This window comes from Dendropsophus ebraccatus, chromosome 2 (genome assembly GCF_027789765.1).
Source record: "Dendropsophus ebraccatus isolate aDenEbr1 chromosome 2, aDenEbr1.pat, whole genome shotgun sequence".
Lineage (NCBI taxonomy): Eukaryota > Metazoa > Chordata > Amphibia > Anura > Hylidae > Dendropsophus > Dendropsophus ebraccatus.
In genome coordinates, this window is record NC_091455.1 from 194,081,127 (window position 1) to 194,100,416 (window position 19,290).

The window sequence follows — 19,290 nt, forward strand, 5'->3', positions numbered from 1 at the left end:
TTATTGAACAAGTCATCAGATGTTTATTTGTAGGTTTGGGGAACCTTGCCCAGATGTGGAGTTGTCTTTATACAAGTCTTTAACTCTCCCACTGCCCTTCACAGTCATAGTCGGAAGAGTGGAGTATTCCATTGGAATAATTCTGTTCCCGTTGAGCAGTTGCACTCTCCTTTCTGTAATTAAAGCATTACATATTGGATATAATTGCATTGGATATATAACATAAATCAGACTCCCCTCCTCCAGGGTGTGCTGCCCTGCTCTGTGGTGTTTCTGTCCATAAGATGGCCGACATAGAGGAGCGTGTGACTATGCCCCGCCCCCAGTGTCCACCACTGAGCCTGTATATGCCTATGGAGGACACTGGGGGGCGGGGCATGGTCACATGCTCCTCCATGTGACAGAAACACCACAGAGCAGGGCAGTACACCCTGGAGGAGGGGAGTCTGATATATGCTCTATGAGGTACACAGGGAGCTGCTGTCAGTATATACAGTGATTTCACTTACTACTACTGTATACTGAGCAATTTTACTATAAAGTGGCCAGCCCCTTTAACATATTCTTCAGTACCAGTTAAAGTGTTAGTGCATAAGTAGTCTCCACGCTGCATATTGTTGGCAGTATAACAGGTCTGCAGTTATAGGTTTTCACCACCCACATTGGTTGTTGTTCTTTGCTAAGCTTGCCTTAAAAAGTGAAGAAATACCTAGCGATCACATATATAGATTAGTTTTTACATGACAATAAACTCATTTGCTTCATCCAATGGAGGAAAACTGAAGTGTTGAGTCTTAGGGTGAAATGGTCTTTGGAATAGTTGGCTGGAGCTGGGTAAAGGAAAAGTCAGTCTGATGTCTTTAAAAAGATATAGAAATAGATATTTATAATAATGAATTGGGAAGAAGGCCAGCTTTCTTTATTCTTCACCATCTTAATTTGGTCGGGGTCTGGACACTTAGGTACTAAAAGATCCTGAGAACAGACCGAGAAAAGTATGCACTTGCCACGTTCTCTACAGGCTCTGGTTCACGTAACCTGGACAGATTTCTAATACAAGTCTATGGGGCCATACAGGTCTATTAGACCTAAAGTGGGGAGAGGAGTGTGTTGCTCTCCCTGCCCATTCTACTGATCGGTTCAATAAAAACTTTTATATGACATGTACTTTCCTATTATACATGCATTATGTGGAATATAGGATGAAGGCTAAGGAGACTTCACAGGCAGTAATTGCATCTATATCCAGTGTAACTGGCTCACTGTAATGTGTAAAAGCTATGATAATGTATAGGGTCACACGTCTGTAAGCCTTTCAGGTTGATTGAACTCCTAACTTGGTTTAGAAGTCATTTATAATGTATGATCTCTGAACGCGCAGAAATCGATTCCTCCTTTAATCTCATGTCTTTAGTGGAAAGGTTCAGATCCCGATTTATGACGCAGAATCCTGAGAGGGCGCCCATCACTAGAAGCTCTGCTATGGTTATCCACGGCCGGTGACCATCTACTTTCTCCAGAGACATAGAAAAGTAATCATTAAATATGGAAGCCTTCCACAGGGATGACCTATGTCCTCAGGCTGGTCATATAACACTAACAAGGGAATTGGGATTGATCTGTTCTTACATCTGAGGTGTCAGCCACTCTGTGCTTGTCTTCTATAATCCTCTTCTTTATATCATCTTTTATGAATTTTATGGATATAATTTTGTCTTTATTTTTTGTCTTTTTGTAGTGAACTGGTACTGGCCCCTAAGTTCTGTTGCACCTTAATAAGGTAACTCTCTCGGGCTCACACAAGTGGGATAAGGTTTCTGCTGTAGCTAGCGTTTTTTCCCACTAGGTGTCACTACTGTGTTTCCGTGTAACTTGTCCTTTGCACAGCTAAAGTCTTCCAGGGGTTAACTGTTAAATGTCATGTGTTGCCTTTCTGACCACTCACAGGTGCAGGTGCTTTCCCTCCTTTTTCTAGCCTATCTCCTTCAGTCTCTTTTCTGCTCACACAAAGCCCACCAATCACAGGGTTAGACATATCCCTGGGGTTATGACTTAGTTCCTGGTGGGAGTCTAGTTTTAGTTTCAGTGTTGGAGAGAGCAAAAGAACGAGTCTCTGCAGAAGCCAAGCCAGGACCTGGATTTGGCCAGGTCCTCTAAGAGGGACACAGCTAAGCAAACCACACTAACTTTCTATGAGCACTAGAACCACTATGCGGTGCTAAGCCTTCACAAGGGGGGAGAAGCCTAACAGGGATCACCTTGCCCACACCATAAACTTTTCTAAACAGTGCAGGGGAGTTTCCTTCAAAGTCATAGGAACTAACCCCAGTGGAACAAAGGTACTAGAAAAAGTCTACATAATCCACTACGCAGACTCGGGAAATCTCGGGAGTCTGCTATATCCAGGCCTGGGGCTTGTATTACCCACCTAGGATGGTTGGCTCGCAACTAGGGGGCATAAAGTGGTCAAGACTAGAAGTCATCCGTGAGTTCAAGAATTCTCTATTCTATTCTACTACACACCTCTACTGTTCTGGCAGAGTACACTTCTACCTTGGGCAGGGCTCCACTGGCAACTCCTCATCTCTACTCTCTCTACTGCAAAGCACCTTCTTATTACAAGCACCTGGTCTCTACCTCAACTACTAGCACCTGAGTTATTACAAAATTGTAACTACTGTATTACACTGGACTGTTGCTACCAGTATTCTTTGTATTGCACTACGGTTATCCTAAGGCCCCATTCACACGTCCGTGTCAGTTTTTACTGTCAGGAAATCCTGATCAGGAGACCTCAAATGTCATCAGGATAGTATCAGGATTTCCTGACAGTAATCCGTTTTTACCATCAGGAAACCATCAGGAAAAACCTTCAGGATTTCCTGATGAGATGGTCTAGTATGCCAACATAAATCATAGGTACCCACACAGCCCCTAGTGTACCTGGATGGCCACAGTCTGCAGAACTACAACTCCCATCATGGCCTGCCAGCAGAGCCATGATGGGAGTTGTACTTCTGCAACCTGGATGGCCACAGTCTGCAGAACTACAACTCCAATCATGGCCTGCCAGCAGAGCCATGATGGGAGTTGTACTTCTGCAACCTGGATGGCCACAGGCTGCAGAACTACAACTCCCATCATGGCCTGCCAGCAGAGCCATGATGGGAGTTGTACTTCTGCAACCTGGATGGCCACAGGCTGCAGAACTACAACTCCCATCATGGCCTGCCAGCAGAGCCATGATGGGAGTTGTACTTCTGCAACCTGGATGGCCACAGGCTGCAGAACTACAACTCCCATCATGGCCTGCCAGCAGAGCCATGATGGGAGTTGTACTTCTGCAACCTGGATGGCCACAGGCTGCAGAACTACAACTCCCATCATGGCCTGCCAGCAGAGTCATGATGGGAGTTGTACTTCTGCAACCTGGATGGCCACAGGCTGCAGAACTACAACTCCCATCATGGCCTGCCAGCAGAGCCATGATGGGAGTTGTACTTCTGCAACCTGGATGGCCACAGGCTGCAGAACTACAACTCCCATCATGGCCTGCCAGCAGAGCCATGATGGGAGTTGTACTTCTGCAACCTGGATGGCCACAGGCTGCAGAACTACAACTCCAATCATGGCCTGCCAGCAGAGCCATGATGGGAGTTGTACTTCTGCAACCTGGATGGCCACAGGCTGCAGAACTACAACTCCCATCATGGCCTGCCAGCAGAGCCATGATGGGAGTTGTACTTCTGCAACCTGGATGGCCACAGGCTGCAGAACTACAACTCCCATCATGGCCTGCCAGCAGAGCCATGATGGGAGTTGTACTTCTGCAACCTGGATGGCCACAGGCTGCAGAACTACAACTCCCATCATGGCCTGTCAGCAGAGCCATGATGGGAGTAGTAATTCTCAAAAGGGTAATCTCACCTGTCCTGGATCCTGCTCTGTCCGGGCAGCGAGGTTGAGGTCCGGGCAGAGTGCAGTGCAGAGATCCGGGCGGCGGCAGCGGTCGGAGGTCCGGAGCATGCGGCGGGCCGGTGGTGAGTTTCCGGGAGGGGGGGGGGGGGTGGAGCGGAGCGGGCGGGCGAGTGGAGCGGGCGGGCGAGCGGAGCAGGCCGGCGAGCGGAGCAGGGCGGGCGAGCGGTGCGGGCGAGCGGTGCGGGCGAGCTTAGCGGGCGGGCGGAGCGGGCGGGCGAGCGGAGCGGGCGGGCGGGCGAGCGGAGCGGGCGGGCGGGCGAGCGGAGCAGAGCGGGCGGTCGGCCCCGTGGTGAGGTCCTGGCTCTCTACCATTCCGGAATCACGGGCACTTTCCTGATATACATCAGGAAAATGCCCGTGATTCCGGCGCTCCCATAGACTTCTATGGGGGCGTCCGTGCCGGATTTCCGGACGAAAATAGGACAGGATCTAAAAAATCCGGTCCTATTTTCCGGAACGGACACCCTTCCTGAAAAATCCGGAAGGGTGTCCGTGTCCAATGTTAGCCTATGAGTCCGGAAATCCGTCCGGATTTCCTGATAGGAAATCCGGACAGATTTTCCGGACGTGTGAAGGGGGCCTAAGTAAACTGTTATATTTTACTGAAGCACTGGACTTTGGCTTATCTCTTCCGCACACTCACACACATCTCTACACTTGGGTTAATTCTTTTTCTGTGCTGATGAGGTACCAAACTGTCCAGGGTGGATTACTGAAGCATACTCGGTTAGCAGCTGACTCGGAGGGAGTTCACCCCAAAACCAACACTCGCAGCCCTTGCTTAGATGGTATACTTTACCTATCCACACTCCAGGGCTGCTGCGGTCCGCTTCTCCCCGAGTCCCGTGCGCTCTAGCTTCAGAGCCGCCTATCAGCCGAGAGGCCGCTCAGCCAATCACAGGCCACGGCTGTCCCGGCCTGTCATTGGCTGGGGGGCCTGTCAGCTGACAGGCCTCTCTGAAGCTAGAGCGTGTGGGACCCGGGGAGAAGCGGACTGCAGCAGCCCTGGAGTGTGGATAGGTAATATATATCGTCAGTCGCCAGCCGTGCACCGCTATTACATGTAGCGGTGCGCGGTCGGCGCCCGACAATTATAGTTCCAAACCTATATCAACGATCAGCGGATGACAGCGATCATTGGCTGATCTTTGTCTTTATTACATGGAGCGATAATCGTCCGAATCGGGCCGATTCTGCCGATTATCGTTCCGTGTAATAGTACTCTTAACTGTCACACACACATTACTGTCTGATACTGAAATTACTGACAGACAAAAGCACTTACTGACCAACTGACACACATTACTGACTGACTGACACACATTACTCACTGACAACACACATACACACAGCGCTTACAGCTCAGTCTTCCCCCTCTTCCTCTCTGTCGTGCTGCTCTCCACCCTGTGAGGTTGAGGACCTGAGGGTCATGTGATCATACCCTTCACTCTTTTCTCTCTCTGTGCAGGTCGTTCTCCTGTTTCTTCTGATGTTTAGCCCGCTCACCCTGCACTACAGTGAAGGGGCTGAAAATCTGAGCTCTGGGCCCCTAGAGGCTCTGTGGGCCCCGGCACTTGCCCGTGTAAGCCCTGTGCTGACACCGGCCCTGGACTTATGAGCTCACCTGCTGTCTGGGCTGGAGAAGGTATTCTGGATGAATCCTCAGTAGGTAAACTATGCGTGAACGACATGTGGCATCCTAAAATAAAATAAAGTCTAGGTGAAATGCGTTGATGGAAATAACCCGCTGCCAGATGATTTGTTTCTTTGGTGAGAAATAGGACTGGGAGTTTTGTAATCTGATCTTCTCACATCCCCATTCATATGAATGGATTGAACTAACTGCATTGCTTCTGGGATTGTGTCATCACTAGTGTTGAGCGCGACATGGGTGGCATCCAACTTCTGCAGCCACGTGGAGTCAAATGCTGAGCTTTTGACTTTGGAGAATGTTGCCACATGCGAACAGTTTGGGCCTCTCCGCTTAACACTAGTCATCACTGTTAGCCATACAACCTGTAGACCAGTGTTTCCCAACCTGCTGCCCTCCAGCTATTGCAAAACTACAACTCCCATCATGCCCGGAAATCTAACAGCTGGGAGCTACAGGTTGGGAAATACTGCTGTAGAATATCTTATAGCTGTAGAATATTATATAGCTGTAGATAATCTTATAGCAATCTGAAGTCTGTGCTGTATTTGCAGTTCTTGGATTGCCTATGAGATCGGAAGGCAACCACAGGAATTCCCTGCTATCCGGCTGTACTTCTGGATAACCTCTTCTAGTAGTGAGAAGGATTCCATTAAAAATAATACTTATAATACACGTTCATATAATTCTAAGCAGACTAACCCAAAGCTGGAGGTACAGATTCAGAAACTGGACCCAGTCTATAGAATATACCGAATAATAGATATGAGTAATGATGTTTGTGGCTCTATAGTACATGTTGTAACCAGGGAACAATGACTTCTGCAGTAGTCTAAACAATACAGTGAGTAACCGCTGTCCCTGCCAAAATGAGTATTCATATATTACACTGCACTGCTGGAAAGTATAGACCGACTTTTAACCCTTCCATCTAAAAAGGACTACTTTGTAAGAAGGTTTTGGCTTAAAGGGGTTGTTCGGCAAAAAAAATAAAAAATTCTTTCAAATCTACTGGTGCCAGAGATTTGTAATTTACTTCTATATAAAAAAAAAATCTCAAGTCTTCCAGTACTTATCAGTTGCTGTATGTCCTGCAGGAAGTGGTATATTTTTTCCAGTCTGGCACAGTGCTCTCTGCTGCCACCTCTGTACATGTCCGGAACTGTCCAGCACAGTAGTAAATCCCCATAGAAAACCTCTTCTATTCTCTAGACTGGAAATAATACCACTTCCTGCAAGTCATACAGCAGCTGATAAGTACTGGAAAACTTGGATTTGAAAGTGACTGAGTTAATAAAGAAACGCAGGTAAAATCTATATGTTTTAACACTAATATGGTTGTTGTTACCTTGGATGTTCAGTTCTCTTTGTGGGAAAGTTTTTTCTGATAAAGGAAACTCATCAGCCTCAACTTTCCTCTGGAAAACACAGAGACGTATTATTTACACAAGAAACACGCTTCTCGGTTTAAGGCTTGGTTCACACTACGTTTTTGCAATCCGTTTTTTTATCATCAATTTTTTGGAAAAAAATGAATTAAAAACGGATGTAAAAACGTATGCATTTGTGTGCATCCGTTTTAATCCACTTTTCCCTTGATGTCCATTATATTAAAAAAAGGGGGATCAAAAAGCATAATTTTTTTTTAACTTAGACAAAACTGTAGCTGGCCTTGTTTTTGTGTACGTTAAACGTTTTTTTTTTATAATAGAAGTCAATGGAAAAACAGATGCACACAAATGCATAGGTTTTTCCATCTGTTTTTTGCAAAAAAACGGATTTCAAAAACGTAGTGTGAACACAGCCTTAGTTCTAAAGTCTCGTCCAACCAAGAAATCAAAGGTATTTCAAGACATAAACCACAAAAAGACTATGATTTAATAAGGAGTCGGCAGACTTGATTAATCTTTAACCAGAGCTACGTGCTAAGCAATGACCCATATACCTCCCTTAGGAAACAGCATTATCTAGTATAAAAAAGGACTCCACACTCGTGCAGATTTGGCTTCCAGTGTGCACAATGTATCAATAATAAGGATATGGAGCTGTTGTGTCCATGGTTGTTGTGTACAAACAATGGTCGTATCTACGGTATGACCAGGACTTGGGTGTCACTGCAACCTCTGCATCTATATAGCTAAACCCCTGCTGTAATAGTCTTGGGTGGTGATTACCATCAATGTCATGACATTGGACACCAAGTACAGGTCTATCACATTCCTTAAAGTGACTCTGTACCCACAATCTGACCCCCTCAAACCGCTTGTACCTTCGGATAGCTGCTTTTAATCCAAGATCTGTCCTGAGGTCCGTTTGGCAGGTGATGCAGTTATTGTCCTAAAAAAACAACTTTCAAACTTGCAGCCCTGTGCCCAAGGGGAGTATCTGTGCCCTAACTTTGCACCACCCCTCTGTCGTTCCTCCCCACCCTCTTCATCATTAGGAATGCCACTGGAACATTTTCTCCTGTCTGAACATTGCACAGGTGCCTTAACAATCCAGCCCATGTTCAGTATTCACACAGGTGGGGAATAGGAGGCAATCTGCCTGGAGCATTCCTAATGATGAGGAGGGCGGGGAGGAGGGACAGAGAGGGTGTGCCAGCCTAATGGATACACAATCTAAGCCCCAGCCGTTGGACACAGGGCTGCAAGTTTAAAAGTTGTTTTTTAGGACAATAACTGCATCACCTGTTGAACAGACCCCAGGACAGATCTTGGATGAAAAGCAACTATCCGAAGGTACAAGTGGTTTGGGGGGGTCAGATTGTGGGTACAGAGTCGCTTTAAACCCTTCAAGACAGAGCCCTTTGATGCACAAAAGTCCAGGTCAAATTAATGCAATGTTCCTCCCCGCCTTCTAAGAGCCATAGCGCTTTTATTTTTCCACTTACAGGGCTGGTTGGGGTATAATTTTTTGTGCCATGATCTCTAGTTTTTATTAATATCATATTGATGTAACAGAAAGATTTTGATTGCTTTTTATTCATTTTTTTCTGCTATATAATTTTAAAAAAAACAGCAATCCTGGTGTTTTTGTTTTTTTTTTACGTTTGTGCCGTTCACTGTGCAGGAACAATATTGTAATATCTTAATAGATCGGACAATTCCGCACGCTACCATATATAACATGTTTATTCATTTTTTTTTTATATATATATTTTTATAATGGGCAAGGGGGTATATTAAACTTTTATTGGGGGGGTTATATAAGTTTTTTTTTTTTTTATACTTTTAAAAACTTTTTCTACTACAGTTATTAATTTTTTTTTACACTTGCAGGCTGGGTTCACACTACGTATATTTCAGTCAATATTGTGGTCCTCATATTGCAACCAAAACCAGGAGTGGATTAAAAACACAGAAAGGATCTGTTCACACAATGGTGAAATTGAGTGGATGGCCGCCATATAACAGTAAATAACGGCCATTATTTCAATATAACAGCCGTTGTTCTAAAATAACAGCAAATATTTGCCATTAAATGGCGGCCATCCACTCAATTTCAACATTGTGTGAACATAGCCTTTCTGTGTTTTCAATCCACTCCTGGTTTTGGTTGCAATATGAGGACCACGATACTGACTGAAATATACGTAATGTGAACCCAGCCTTAACATGCAATAGCATAGCATAGATCAGTGTTATCGCGATCTATGCATAGAGCCTTCCTGAGAGTAGACTCTATGCACGGATCGCCAAACCAACAGGTACATGCAATCGGAACACCCATTGGTACATGCGATCGGGACCGCTGCGGGGGTCCCGATCACTCAGTGACAGATGCTTGTTCTGTCAATGAGTACCTTAAATGCCGCGATCGCTATAGATCGCTGCGTTTAAGAGATTAATGAGACACAGCTGCTGGATCGCAGCTGCCTCTCATTATCCTCAGCTCCTGCAGGGCCACTCTCACTGTAGCGGTCCCGCAAACCCCTTCTGTGTCAGGAACGTGCATATACGTTCCTGCTGCACTTGGTATGTGCAGCAGGAACGTATATCTGTGTATTACTGACGGGAAGGGGTTAACCTCTTGTTTATCTGAGGTTTCTCAGTGAAGAAATGTCCAGATTTCTTCATAGCTGTTCACACTTGTGCTGAGATCAACTCCATATAGATAAGAGGAAACTGAAGTTGGGATCATAACATTAATAAAGTTGTCATGATCTGGTGAAATCAGGCTTACTGATGTCTACAGTCTGATGTACAGACTCCTATACTATATTCTGAGATGTGAAGGGAGGAGCCTGGACAGACAATGCAAACTGCAGCTCCGGCTGCACTTTACATTGTCAGCTATGGGTAATTAGAATGTGGGCACACCCAAATGCGCCTGCACCCCAATTCTAAAGAAATTAAGTTCAACTGGCTGGTACTGCAGTACGGTTCGGGATGAACTTCACTGCTTCACTGACACTGTCACAGAACGGCCGGTGTCATACTATGTGTGAACCCAGCCTGAGACTGTAGACAGTTTAGACTGCTCACTACAGCTTTATAATGGCTTCAATGGTTGTGCAGCTAAGGCTGTACACAGAGACAGTGCAGGATCTCCTCCTAGCCTCATAGACGGGAGGCTCTGCCCATCAGCTCTGAGAGGTGAAAATTAAAAATTTAGCTTACAGAGCAGAAATCTTCAGAAAAACTGCCATATGTAAGATATATGATGGCCAGATATAGTGCTGCTCCTCATGTACATACATGTAGTAGCTTATAGTATATAGAAACACTTTAAAGGGGTACTCCTTCATATCAACTGGTTTCAATTATATTGATTTGTACTTTACTTTTATTTTAAAATCTTAAGTCTTCCAGTACTTATAAGCTGCTGTATGTCCTGCAGGAAATGGTGTTTTCTTTCCAGTCTGACACAGTGCTCTCTGCTGCCACATCTGTCCATGTCAAGAACTGTCCAGAGAAGGAAAGGTTTCCTATGGGGATTTGCTACTGCTCTGGGCATGGACAGAGGTGGCAGCAGAGAGCACTGTGTGAGACTGGAAAGAATACACCACTTCCTGCAGGACATGCAGCAGCTGATGAGTATGAGAAGACTTCAGATTTTTAAATAGAAGTAAATTACAAATCTATATCACTTTCTGAAACCAGTTGATTTGAAAGAAAAATATTTTTTGCTGGACAATCCCTTTAATTATTATAACCAATACTACTATGTACTTAACTCTTGTAAGAGCACTTACTACTTGGTGTTGTTGTGATGGTATCATAGGTGGATGGAATTTCTTTGTCTTTGGTCCAGCCCTTTGCCCCAGTATTGGCTGCAGAACAACAGGAATTAATACTATGAGCTTACTTCCTTTTTACTGTCATTATGCCAAACAGGTAATAGACGGCATTGGGAAGGGGCAACTATCCATGTGGGACAATGATAATGTAACTGCTGAAGCTTTAACTGTTCTCTACCATATCTGTTTAATATATATGGTCCCCATGTTTAGCTTACTGCATAGCACTGACAGCCATAGCTTTTGGTTGAGATAGACAGATGTGCAACGTCCCAATACAGTATATTTTATGTGGCTTGACGATGGATCATCTGATCAAGTTGTAATGTATGTTTAATGTACTGTAAAACTACTAATCTACACGTTTCCATTGTTTTCAGGTAACGGCATATGGCAATCAAAAGGGATCAAAGAGTTAAAGGGGTTGTCCAGCGATAATCTTTTTCTTTCAAATCAACTGGTTTCAGAAAGTTATACAGATATGTAATTTACTTCTATTTAAAAATCTCAAGTCTTCCCATACTTATCAGCTGCAGTATGTCCTGCAGGAAGTGGTGTATTCTTTTGAGTCTGATACAGTGCTCTCTGCTGACATCTCTGTCCAGAGCAGGAGAGGTTTTCTATGGGGATTTGCTACTGCTCTGGACAGTTCCTGACATTGACAGAGGTGGCAGCAGAGAGCACTGTGTCAGACTGTAAAAAATACACTACTTCCTGCAGGACATACAGCAGCTGATAAGTACTGGAAAAAATTGAGATTTTTAAATAGAAGTAAATTACAAATCTGTATAACTTTCTGAAACCAGTTGATTTGAGACAAAAAGATTTTGCCTGGAGTACCCCTATTTCTACTCACACACATACACATTGTACTCTCTGCTGCCACCTCTGGTGGACTGTATTATGCTGTTTAACTTGGGGTCTAGAACCAATAGAGGCTACATTGCATAGGACTATATGAAAATACTGAATCTATAGAAAGTATATAAATCTATATATCCCTGAGCTCAGCATCTCCTCTGTGTACTCCCCTAAGAATATGAGAGACCCAACAAAGCCATTTTAATAAACTAGTATATAACAAACATAGAAAACAAAACAAAATCCAGTAGAGCCGGAGGCACTGGAATAAGCGTCAGACTAGTGGTTCATCCTGTGTTTTCCATCTGACATATTCATCTACCACCTCAGTGGAAGTGAACTCCACCTTCCCCCTATTGTGTGAAGGAAATGGGGAAACAAGAAAGTACACAGATGGACGCGATTTGTTACAGGAGTAGGTAAAAGTCCAATATTGTCAAAAATGAAATGGTTACTAACATAATTGGTAGTCATCCAGTTTACCAGGTCAGCAATATCAAGTTTCCAATGAGACTTTCTGATCGGCATAGGTGCCGCCTGTCCAACCTGCTTCAGAGAAGAATATGGAAGATTATGGAGGATGAAGTGCAACAAGATGGAGGAGAGAGAGAGAGACAGAAGAAATGATTGATTGATTGATTGATTGGGAAAGATAGGTAGTCATACGATAAGAGAAAAACTCCCTTGTAAACCAGGAGCAGTGACCACCGTGCAACCAAATGTCAACATGGAGGTACAGAAACCCCCAGGAAGCAGGGTACAAAATGTAATGTTAAAGGGATATTCTCAATTCTAGGAATATACAGTACCTGCTGTCTTTTGTGTTCCAAAGGTGGAAGCTGATGTCCATGAGGCAGAACGTCAAGATGGAGATGACTCTAGAAATTAAAAAATACATATGTTTCATTTAGCTATGAACAATATTAAAGGTGTATTCCAGGGAAACTATAAAACAACTTGTTTACATCTCTTTATTAGATTTATAACTTTGTAATATAACATTATTAAAGAAAAAAAAAACACGTGCCAGCATTCTATGATAATGTTCTTAGTTTCCATTCTATACCAACATTTTTGTCAACATTCTAAGTTAACAGTCTAAGCTAATATTCTAGGTTAACATTATAAGCCAACATTCTATGCCAGGATCCGAAGCCTATATCTTAGGCCAACATTCTAAGCTTACATTCTATGTCAAGATTCTATGCTATTATTATGCCAACATTCTAGGTCAACATTCTAAGCCTTCACTCTATGCCAATATTTAATGCATACATTTTAAGCCAACATTGTATGCCAATATTTCATACCAACTTTCTATGCCTACACTTCTATGTCAACTTTTCAAACCGACGTTGTAAGCCAGCATTCTATATTAACAGCCTACTTTCTAAGCCTACATTCTCTATGCCAACAATTTATATCATTCTACGCTAACATTTTATACCAACTTTATAAGCCTATACTCTATGTCAACATCCTATGCCTACATTCTATGCCAACATTCTATGTCAAGATTCTAAGCCTGCATTCTATGCCAACATTATATATTAACATTCTATGCCAAAATTCTAAGCCTGGATTTTCTATGCAAACATTTTAGCATGATAGCATTCTATGTCAACATTCTATGCAGGGCCACATTTACAGCTTGTGCTGCCCTAGGCACTCGGACCACCCATTAGGATGATTCCACTAGCGTCAGAATTTTTTCATGCAGATCTGTCATAAATATGCAGTAAATCTATGTATGTACCCCCAGAATTGTAAAGTGCTGCGGAATCTGTTGGCGCTATATAAATAAAAATTATTATTATTATTATTATTATTATTATTATTATTATAACTCCACAACATAATGAGCAGATGCAAATCTGCAGGTAAATTTCATGTTTGTTTTGATCCACGTGGATTTAACCAAAGGGAAAACTTTTTTTTTCTAGGCCACAGCATGGTGGCAGAACCTATATCAAAAGTATTCATCTTTTTTTTTATTATTTGTTAAATTCACTTAAGTGCTGCCCCTCTCCTTACTGCTGCCCTAGGCACAGGGCCATAAGGCCTAATGGCAAATACAGCCCTGCTTATAGGTAAGCTTATTGTTATTTTTTTTACGTATATGCCGTGATATGACACAGACAGATCATCAATGTTGTTGGGTACCCCTTTATATGCTGATTATTCTATTCCTTGTTTCTGGGTATGGGATAGAAGTCATCTGTCTCTATACGAGTACAGCTTTTTATTTTTCTTCCTGAGGTCTAAAACAAAGGAGTTGTACAGAAGTCCCCAAGAAAGGAAGCCTTTTATACAAATATCCATTGTTCGTGATATACAGTGCCATCATTGCTGGCTCTAGCTGATTTCCACTTTGTGCTGTTTCCTTGTCTGGTATCTGAAATTTACACAGGAAATGTGTGGTTAGTAAGAAAAGAAAAAGTATCTTAGAAAAGTAGCCGGTAAAGCTTAAAAACAATAACCGGAATCCTCCTGTGGGTTAGTGCACTTCTGTATTATATGTAACAAGGTCGTTTTTAAATGGCTAATAATGTCATTGTCTGATATATACTGTTTAGTTGTGTTGCTGTAATGTTAATACTATGCTTGTTGTGGGTTTATGCAGTAGCATCCACTAATGTGTACACATATTCAACCCTTTAATGACCGGGGCAATTTTGATTTTTGCGTTTTCGTTTTTTCCTCCTTGTGCATAAAAGGCCATAGCAGTTGCATTTTTTTCACCTAGAAACCCACATGAGCCCTTATTTTTTGCGCCACTAATTGTACTTTGCAATGACAGGCTGAATTTTTGCATAAAGTACACTGCAAAAGCAGGAAAAAATTCAATGTGTGGTGAAATTGAAAAAAAAAAAACACATTTTGTGTTTTTAGTGGATATGTGTTTTTACGCCGTTCGCCCTGGAGTAAAACTGACTTGTTATATATGTTCCACAAGTCGTTACAATTCAAACGATATATAACATGTATAACTTTTCTTGTATCTGATGGCCTGTAAAAAATTAAAACCATTGTTTACAAATATAGGTTCCTTAATACCGCTCCATTCCCAGGCTTATAGCGCTTTTATCCTTTGGTCTATGGGGCTGTGTGAGGTGTCATTTTTTGCGCCATGATGTGTTCTTTCTATTGGTACCTTGATTGCACATATACGACTTTTTGATCGCTTTTTATTAACATTTTTCTGGATTTGATGCGACCAAAAATGCGCAATTTTGTACTTTGGAATTTTTTGGCGCTTACGCAGTTTACCGTGCGAGATCAGGAATGTGATTAATTAATAGTTCGGGCGATTACGCACGAGGCGATACCAAACATGTTTGTTTATTTATTTATTTATTTACTTTTATTAATAACCTGGGAAAAGGGGGGTGATTCAGACTTTTATTAGGGGAGGGGGCTTTTTATTAATAACAATACTTTTTTTTTTACCTTTACACTTATACTAGAAGCCCCCCTGGGGGACTTCTAGTATAAGTGCTTTGATCTCTCATAGAGATCTCTGCAGCATAGATATGCTGCAGAGATCCATGAGATAGGCACTCGTTTACTTCCGGCTCCTGCAGCCGGAAGTAAACGAGTGCCGAGCTGGGGACGGCGCCATCTTGGAGTGGTCCCCGGCCGGCTTCAGAAACGGAGATCGCTCCTCCGGGGCAACGTCCTGGAGGAGCGATCTCCCCACTAGACACCAGGGATGACGCTGCAAACGGTAATCGGATGCAGCTGTCAACTTTGACAGCTGCATCCGATTACTGTATTAGCGGGCACGGCGATCGGACCGTGCCCGCTAATACCTGCGGTCCCGGGCTACAAGTGGCACCCGGGACCGCTGCGGCTCAGAGAGCGGCCGCCGCGCGGCCCCGCTCTGAACTTCCTTAACGACCGCAGGGTGTAAATATACGCCCGCGGTCGTTAAGGGGTTAAAGGGATTCTGTACCGACAATCTGCCCCTCAAACCACTTGTACTTTCTGATAGCTGCTTTTATTCAAAGATCTGTCCTGGGGTCCGTTCGGCAGGTGATGCAGTTATTCCCCTAAAAAACAACTTTTAAACTTGCAGCGCTGTGTCAAATTGGCGTGGCCTAGAGTACCCGTGCCCTAGTCCTGCACCACCCCTCTTTCCCTCCTCTCCGCCCTCTTCCCTTCAATAGTTCATCCCTTGTCTGAACACTGCACATGTGTTGGATCGTTAAGGCACATGTACAGCGTTCAGACAAGTGATGAATATGAGAAATCTTGCTTGGGGCATTCCTATTGGTGAAGAGGGCGGGAAGGAGGGACGGATGGGCAGTGCAGGACTAGGGCACAAGTACTCTAGGCCATGCCAATTTGACACAGAGCTGCAAGTTTAAAAGTTGTTTTTTTAGTACAATAACTGCATCACCTGCTGAACAGACCCCGACAGCTATCCGACGTTACAAGCGGTGGGGCAGATTGTGGGTACAGAGTCTTTTTAAGCACAGAGATCATATATGTGCCATAAATGTATAATTATAGGGGTTAGACCATCCAAAAGCACTTTCAGCTCCTATGGACCCTACTTGGCTTAATTCGGAAATAGACACTGTCTAGGGATGATAGGTGTTGGTAGTTTTGCAACAGTTGGAAGGCCAAAAGTTCCCCATTCCTGTCAAAGGGACATGTCAAAAATTTTGATTGGTCGAGGTCTAGGTGTTCAAACCTCCAGCAATCCCTAGGATGAGCCAGGAGAGGAACACTCAGTGCATCCTCTCCAAGGTCTGTGTCCCAATGTAAATTTATGGGACCATCTCGGTCACGTACAAAGAGCAGGAGAAGAAGTACTCAACAGCATGCTCCTTTTCCAGCTCATTCTAGTGATTGGTGGGGTCTGAATAATCAGACCCTGAGTTATCAAAGCTTGACAAGTGAGAGGTACACTTTAAGACACCATCTCAGGTTAGCCTATCATAAGCAATGGGCCAGACTGGTTTCTCTCGCTTTAAACCAAAGTGTGGTCACTTCCCACAGCTAGTAAGTGCTTTTTGGTACCTAATCTTCATTTTTCTTGTCCTTGTCTTTTTGTTTACACTTTATTGACACCCCACTACCTCAGTGTCCCCTCTTTACATCCCAGAGTCTCATCAGGCAGGTAAACATCCATGAGCGAAATGTATGCTTTTGAGTGGCCATCTTTGACCCTTCACTGTAGACCAGGGCTGAGGAATCTTTGGCGCTCCAGCTCCAAAACTACAATTGCCATCATGCTTGGATAGTCACAGCTTTAACTTTGGCTGTCCAGGCTTGATATGGATTGTTGTTTTGTAACAGCTGGAAGGACAAAGTTTTCCCAATGCTGGTATAAACCATTGTGTCCATTTGGTGGATGATCTACATGTACCTTCATGCACATCATCATACATTATTTTCACTATGTACTTTTATCTTCTTTGTTCCGTTACCTTTTCTGATGAGAGAAATCGGGAATGAGTGTCATCGATGTCATCCAGATCTGGTGTCTGGCTGTTGTGATGGGATGGTGGGTAAGTAGTATCGGCTACAGTAGATAGCTGAGGTTTTCGAGGATCTTCTCGTTGGGCATGGTGACTGTCTTTCTCACTGTAAAGTTGCCATTTAGCCCTTTGTGGTTTCAAATCTGGAAATTCCATCTTTCTTCTTGTACGCAAGGTTTTATCTATGGTACCTGAGGGAACTGTTTGGTTAATTTTAGACATGGTGTGGAGAATTTTCTTCTTTGTGTCATCATAATTTGGTGATACGTTTTTCTCAGCTTTTTCCATTTCACACAAGTCCATAACCTGAGAGTCCTGCGTGCCTAAACCTTCTTCAGCACTATCAGAGGTACTAATCGGATCAGACTGGGCAAATGCAGAAGTGTTCAAAGGAAATGTATCTCTAAAAGCATTATTAGGCAACATGTCCTCCTGGTCTTGTTCATTTGCAGTTGAACTCATCGCTCCAGAATACGGTGTAATCCCAGCAGACTCTTCTGTACTTCTGTCATATCCTAAAAAGTCTTGGTCTGGACCTAATGCTTTGTAAAGACTGTGCCCAGTAAAATGCTCTCTGTTCCCGTCAACAGATGGTTTCACCAAACTATATTAAATGAATAAGAACAAAAACAATAAAAAAATAAAGAATAAAAAATACATATATCGTATACATAAAAAAAAACAAGTGACAATCCAGTTCACCCAACCTTGATGTAACCAATGGTTATAACCATAACTCAGCGATCGACTGAAATCCAGCAATTGGCCGAGGTTCAATGAACCAGTGAATTTCTGCACGGAAGACCTGCACCAAATCCATCTTGTGTGCATATAACCTCATATCAGTGGGATCATCCATACATTTATTTTATAGGAAGAAGACCAATGCTGATAACTTATTACAGCTATTTACCTATCAGTGTGCACTTCCTCAGTTGCCATCTGTTTTTCTGGCTGGTATTCTGGAATACCTTTCATTATCTAAGCAAGTGAGAAAAAAAAAAATTAGTGTCTCCACGGTAACAGACTACAAACAACTCTAATCTGCAGTCATATGTTACTTTACTTTTCTTGTCAATATAGCTGTCATACTACTACCAAGTAGTTTCAACATAAAGCTGTACTTTAAATAGCATTCGGTGGATTTGGTTACTGCTTCAGGTTTCTGCCCCCAATGACCCCCTAGAAACCCAGTTTTTCACCCTTATTTTTTTTCCCTACAGTTAATGGAAGCATATAAACTCCATCAGCACTGTATGAGCAGCAAGTACCATCCTTTAGTCATGTGCTTTATTCCAAGAATTTATATGGCTTAAAAAATATAACAAAAATGAAAAAAAACCATGGTTAAAAATAATACTAACCTCCCTCTTCCCAATAAGATCCTTATGTATATGTTTATCCTTTTCTTCTTTAATTATCCTTATATCCTTTCCTTCTTTACTTAGAGATAGGCGTCTTGGCTTGGAGCTAAGGCTTTGTTTTCTACCTCGCTGTTGGCCTGCAGGCCTTGGTCCTCCTAGTATCTCCTGCTGTTCATATGGAGCTGGAAGCTGGGCCCTATCAGACTCCACACTGGCCTTACTGGTCACTAAGGCATCTTCTTTATTACGTTTAGCCTTCACTTTCCTTTGAGACGATGGAATTTTAGATGGCTTTGGTGCTGTTTTTAGTTGGTTAGAAACCCTGGTCAACATTTCTGGATCCTGGTGGTCTTTGATTTCCGTGACTGATTCATCTCCTCTTTTCCCACCTTGAACAAATGTTCTCTTGCTCGATTCTCTACCACCTTGACTGCCCTCCTTGACTGTACTAGAGACTGTTCCAGGCCGCCTTCCTCTTTTCTTCACAGACTTCAGTTGTTTTTGTTTTTTCATTTTAACTTTATAGTCCTCTTCCTCTGTAACTTCCTGTAGATTTAGTGAAGACAACACCGTTTTACCGTCTGGCTGCTTGTTTTCCTGTATAAGAAAAAATATCATCTCACTAAGCCGAGAACAGAGACAGGATCATGTGGGCAATGCTATTTATTGTAAACAAATAGTATAAACAAAGCAAATTTGTTAGCT

General features: G+C 43.1%; 1 protein-coding gene across 6 annotated transcripts in view; it reads right to left on the reverse strand.

Annotated features, from left to right (window-relative positions):
• CCDC7 (coiled-coil domain containing 7) overlaps positions 1-19,290 on the reverse strand; it is a 44,467-nt gene continuing 25,177 nt past the window's right edge. For 2 of the 6 annotated variants that reach the window (XM_069958973.1, XM_069958970.1), the window contains 9 exons: positions 18,586-19,182; positions 18,135-18,202; positions 17,171-17,825; positions 12,542-12,610; positions 12,192-12,281; positions 10,827-10,904; positions 6,978-7,047; positions 5,603-5,677; positions 1-173 (listed from right to left, as the gene is read on the reverse strand). In XM_069958973.1, coding sequence (XP_069815074.1) covers positions 16-173; positions 5,603-5,677; positions 6,978-7,047; positions 10,827-10,904; positions 12,192-12,281; positions 12,542-12,610; positions 17,171-17,825; positions 18,135-18,202; positions 18,586-19,182 — 1,860 coding nt within the window. In that variant the 3' untranslated portion in view covers positions 1-15. The remainder of the gene's footprint in view (positions 174-5,602; positions 5,678-6,977; positions 7,048-10,826; positions 10,905-12,191; positions 12,282-12,541; positions 12,611-17,170; positions 17,826-18,134; positions 18,203-18,585; positions 19,183-19,290) is intronic. The other 4 variants (XM_069958975.1, XM_069958972.1, XM_069958971.1 and 1 more) reach the window with 3 other exon arrangements.